The 4,202-nt window shown below is 46.0% G+C and overlaps 1 protein-coding gene across 2 annotated transcripts in view; it reads left to right on the top strand.

The window, feature by feature from the left end:
• Nucleotides 1–2,500, top strand: part of LOC120559153 (protein-L-isoaspartate O-methyltransferase domain-containing protein 2) — an 11,434-nt gene extending 8,934 nt beyond the window's left edge. For both annotated transcript variants that reach the window (XM_039800673.1, XM_039800672.1), the window contains exon 7: nt 491–2,500. In XM_039800673.1, coding sequence (XP_039656607.1) covers nt 491–1,074 — 584 coding nt within the window. In that variant the 3' untranslated portion in view covers nt 1,075–2,500. The remainder of the gene's footprint in view (nt 1–490) is intronic.
• Nucleotides 2,501–4,202: the final 1,702 nt, after the last annotated feature.

The raw sequence follows: 4,202 nt of genomic DNA, 5'->3' as shown, positions 1-4,202 counted from the left end.
ACCACGAAAGACTGCGATTTAATTAAATAAGTATAACTAAGTAACTTTTACCCTGAGTACATTTCAAATGAGCTACTTTTTACTTTTACTCTGAGTAGATTTTTATACCCGTAATTTTACCTGTACTTGAGTAAAAGTTAATCAAAGTAATAGTACTTTTGGGCGCCTGGGTAGCTCACCTGGTAGAGCGCGCACCCATATATAGAGGTATACTCCTCGACGCAGCGGCCATGGGTTTGACTCCACCCCGCGGCCCTTTGCTGTATGTCATTCCCCCCCTCTCCCCTTTCATGTCTTTAGCTGTCCTATCAAAATAAAGGCCTAAAATGCCCAAAAACTTAAATAAGTAATAGTACTTTTACTTCAGTAGAATATTTTTCTACTCTTTCCACCTCTAATAGTGATACATATAGTATGTGTCTAATTCTCAGTTTTCTTCTTACTATTTTCCTTTCCATTCTGTTTCTCTCGTGGTTCTCGCTTTTTGCAGCCAAGTATGAGGTACGGACGCTACAGGAGCTGGCCCGTATCTGCATCCGCCACACCCTCCGAGTGACCACCGACGGAGGAGACAGCCAATCGCGCGGCCGCGGTTCCTCGTTCAGCGTAGGCAGGGGTCTGGCGGTGGCCGGCCTCCACAAGTACGGCCCTCGCTTCAAGCGCAGACGCGTCCACCGGCGCCACTGCAACGCCCTGGTCCTGGCCACGCGTCAGGTGGTGGCCAGCAGTGGCTTCGGCCCCGCTCCCCTGGACAGCAACAACAACCAGGGAGGAAGAGCGGAGGACGAGGAGGAGGACGCGGCGGCGGGAGAGAGGGAGGCGAGGCGGCAGATGAGAGGGAGCAGGAGGGCGGGGAGAGGAGCAGGAGGGCCAGCGGCGGCAGCGGTGGTGGAGGAGGACGAGACGGTGGAGGAAGAAGACGAAGAGGAAGAGCACGAGGAGGAGGAGGAGGAGAAGGAGACCGGGGAGCTGCTCCGACCCCAGCCGGCCATCAACGTCCTCCGAGAGAGGATACTGGGCCTGCCGCTGCCCGAGCCACTGAAGATGTACCTGCTGTACTACAGAGAGAAATGAGCCACGGCCATGTTGGGAGTCAGAGCTCGGAGCTGAGCGCGACGACCGCACAGAGGCTGAAGTCTCTGTTACAACCCCCCCACCACCTGTACAAGGCAGGACTAGGACTAGGGCTGGGTACCGAATTCAATACTTTTTAGCCACGGACCGAATTCCCTCTGTAGTATCGAAAAAAAATGCCTCGTCATTCAATACCAAATTTCAATACCTAAAGGAATAAATCTCATCAGCATCAGTGAGCCTATAAGCATGCGGCATGCTTCCACCAAGATCTAATAATGCTGCTGATTGGCCGTCTAACGTTACACGTCGTAGAGGCAGGCAGGAAAAACTCTACGTTACGCACAGAGACGGGGCTCACGTGGTAGGAGCCGAAAAATAAATAAAAAGATTTGTGCTGTAATGTTGGAATTTATTTTTGTTAAAATGGATTTTTATAAAATTGGTATCGAAAAAAAGTTTCGCTCGGGAGCCGGTATCGACGTCACGGTATTGGTATTGGTACCGATATCGAAGATTTTTGAACGATACCCAGCCCTAGGCAGGACAACATGCCATCTACCTTACTGAGGGGGGGGGGGGTGATCTCTTTCTCTCTCACCTGCTCTCGTCTTCTCCATCATCCATTCTCTGTCCAACCCCCTTCTTTTTGCCCGGCTCCCACTGTTCTTTTACTGACTAATTTCCTGACACTATAAAAGCGTCATCCAATTCATCCAGTGGAGGGGGAAGTGGGGGTCAATGTTTCAGACAACCAAACAGTCACTGATGTAAGCTCTGTGTCTCCATTGAGGCGCAAAAAAATATAAATAGATTTAAGTACGTAAAGTATACACAGTTTTATCGATTCGCTCTGCACCTCTGTATGTCCAACATGCCAATCAAGCCTTGCCTGACAACAGCTTAACAGTGGCCTGACTATCCTAGTAAAAGGCGATTTAGTGGTGCTGAGAAAAGAGAACCGTCATTGTTTAGGCTACAGCGGCAGACCAGACGTCGCACGTCGAGTTCAGACGCTGTAGCAGCAGGCAGAGAGAGCAGCTCACCCAGAGACCAGAAGGCACAGGACTGTCCCAGCTCCTTTCTGTCCACTACTTGCAGCTGTGCCCCGAATTAGAGATTATACATTGATTGTATAAATCGCGTGGAACTCGTTTTGTCCACAAATGGTGGTGTGTATTCTCATCTAATGGGGATGGTCTGCTTCGAGAAAGGAAGACAGAGTGGGCCCAAAGATCAACTTTGTGAGGGAAGAAAATGTGCATTCAAAGAGAGATTTCTTTCTTTCACTATATCCTATTCAATTATATTATAGCTAGAGCTAGTGACCAAGATGGTGTGATGGTTGTGATTATTTCCACTGATTTCCAAATAAAAGGGGTAGGTTTGTCTTGAAGCCTCAGTCCATTAAATAATGTAACTTTTCCAAGGCCAAGGGTTGCTCATCATTTCACGCCTTGTTAGGAGACTAGTTGATTGAATAGAAGGTTGATTTTTCATTTCTATGCATATATTTCATTGTATGATTTAAAGTCTCTTTGTTTGTCTCCATATGGAGATGAAACTGTCCTAAATCCTTACATGTGTATCCAAAGGGCAGTCTCAGTGTTTTCTCTACATCCCATCATATTCTCCTAACAAAAAGAGAATGACCGTAAAGGTTCACATACTTACTATTATTCCAATTTACATAAATAAACCAGCATGATAAAACACATAACCAATGTTTTAGATGAGTGACAGTGTGCAGGTTTTTCTTTCACTGTCCTGTCATTGGGGGTTTTTTTTGGGGGGGGAAGGGGGGTTCTTTTGAATTTTATGAGACTTGAAGTGGTGTGTACATATGAAATTGTATGTTTTGTGAATCATAAACATGAAGATACTTTGAAAAGTAAAAGGAGTATCTTTTCTCACATCTTCTGTTGTAGTTTCTAGTTAGATGGAGCATTATTCCTTTGTACTTTTTGCTTTTGTACCAATCTTTCTGCTCCCCTCTGTGCCAAACTTCCGTTGCATGGACTAAATTCTCGAGAGGAAACGGCAAATCAACTGCAAGTCATTCATCCGAAGAAATTATTTGTTTATTTTTTTTCCTTTCAAAAACTGCTTCACTACCACTGAAATGACACTTGTGGTTATTTATGTATTATTTATCATGAAAAGCTTTGGATTTCTCCCAAAAGTTAGCATTTTGCTACATACATTTTGGATGTGATCACAATAATTCGAGGAATTTGAATATGAGCTTATATTTGTAATATATCCTACACTGAATGGGAGTTTTGTGTTCAAAAAGCAGGTCCTTATCAGGCCAGGTGAATATGCGTTTTATTTTTTCTTCCCATGAATGTTTTACCTAGCCCTATTGTGCTGTGATTGGCTAGTACATTGCCTCGAAGCGTCCTTGTGATTGGATGCTGTGTGAAATTATGAGTGAAAACTTGCTTTGTTGGGCTCATTTTAGCTTAGTTAGCCTTTAGGCTGTTTTATACTTCTGCGTCGAATCGACGGCGTACCCCGGCAGACCGCGGCAGACCCCTCTACGTTGACGCGAGCCCCTCTCCGAGCCCTCCGCCGTAGCTCGACACGCACCTCCAACATTTTTTTACTTTGCGTCGAGGCGACGCAGACTGCAAGGACTGTGATTGGTCAACTCGTCCTGTGTGTTGATAGTCGGTGTTTCAAGCAGCCTATTGTGGGGAGTAGCAACATGCTAGTTCACTGACATCAGCTTTGCAAATCAACTCAGACATATTTTGGTTACAGTGACGGGGTTATCCGTTTGTAAAGTGTCTGTGTCGGTAACGTTTTGAAATTAGCACTTCGCCAGCAAGCAGTACTTTGTGGGCAGTTGTGCTAAAGTGTGCTCGCTAACAACAAACTCTCTCTCTTTCTTCGGAAATGGCAGAGTTTCGCGATTGACCCTCCGCGATCCACACACCCCCTAGCGTTCTGGCGGTGAAATGCCCCGCTTGCAAAGAAACGCGTTCAACCCCGACGCAGAACACCAAAAGGGTCACGACGCCGTAGGATAATACACACATGAAGTTAGCTAACTAGTTTTCATGCTACGCTGGTTAAACGAAATGAGCCGAACAAAGTTGTCACTCTGGCGATGGCAATGTGAT

Source organism: Perca fluviatilis, chromosome 5 (assembly GCF_010015445.1).
Source record: "Perca fluviatilis chromosome 5, GENO_Pfluv_1.0, whole genome shotgun sequence".
Lineage (NCBI taxonomy): Eukaryota > Metazoa > Chordata > Actinopteri > Perciformes > Percidae > Perca > Perca fluviatilis.
The sequence above is the reverse complement of the archived record's forward strand: the minus strand, read 5'-3'. Positions and strand labels throughout refer to the sequence as shown.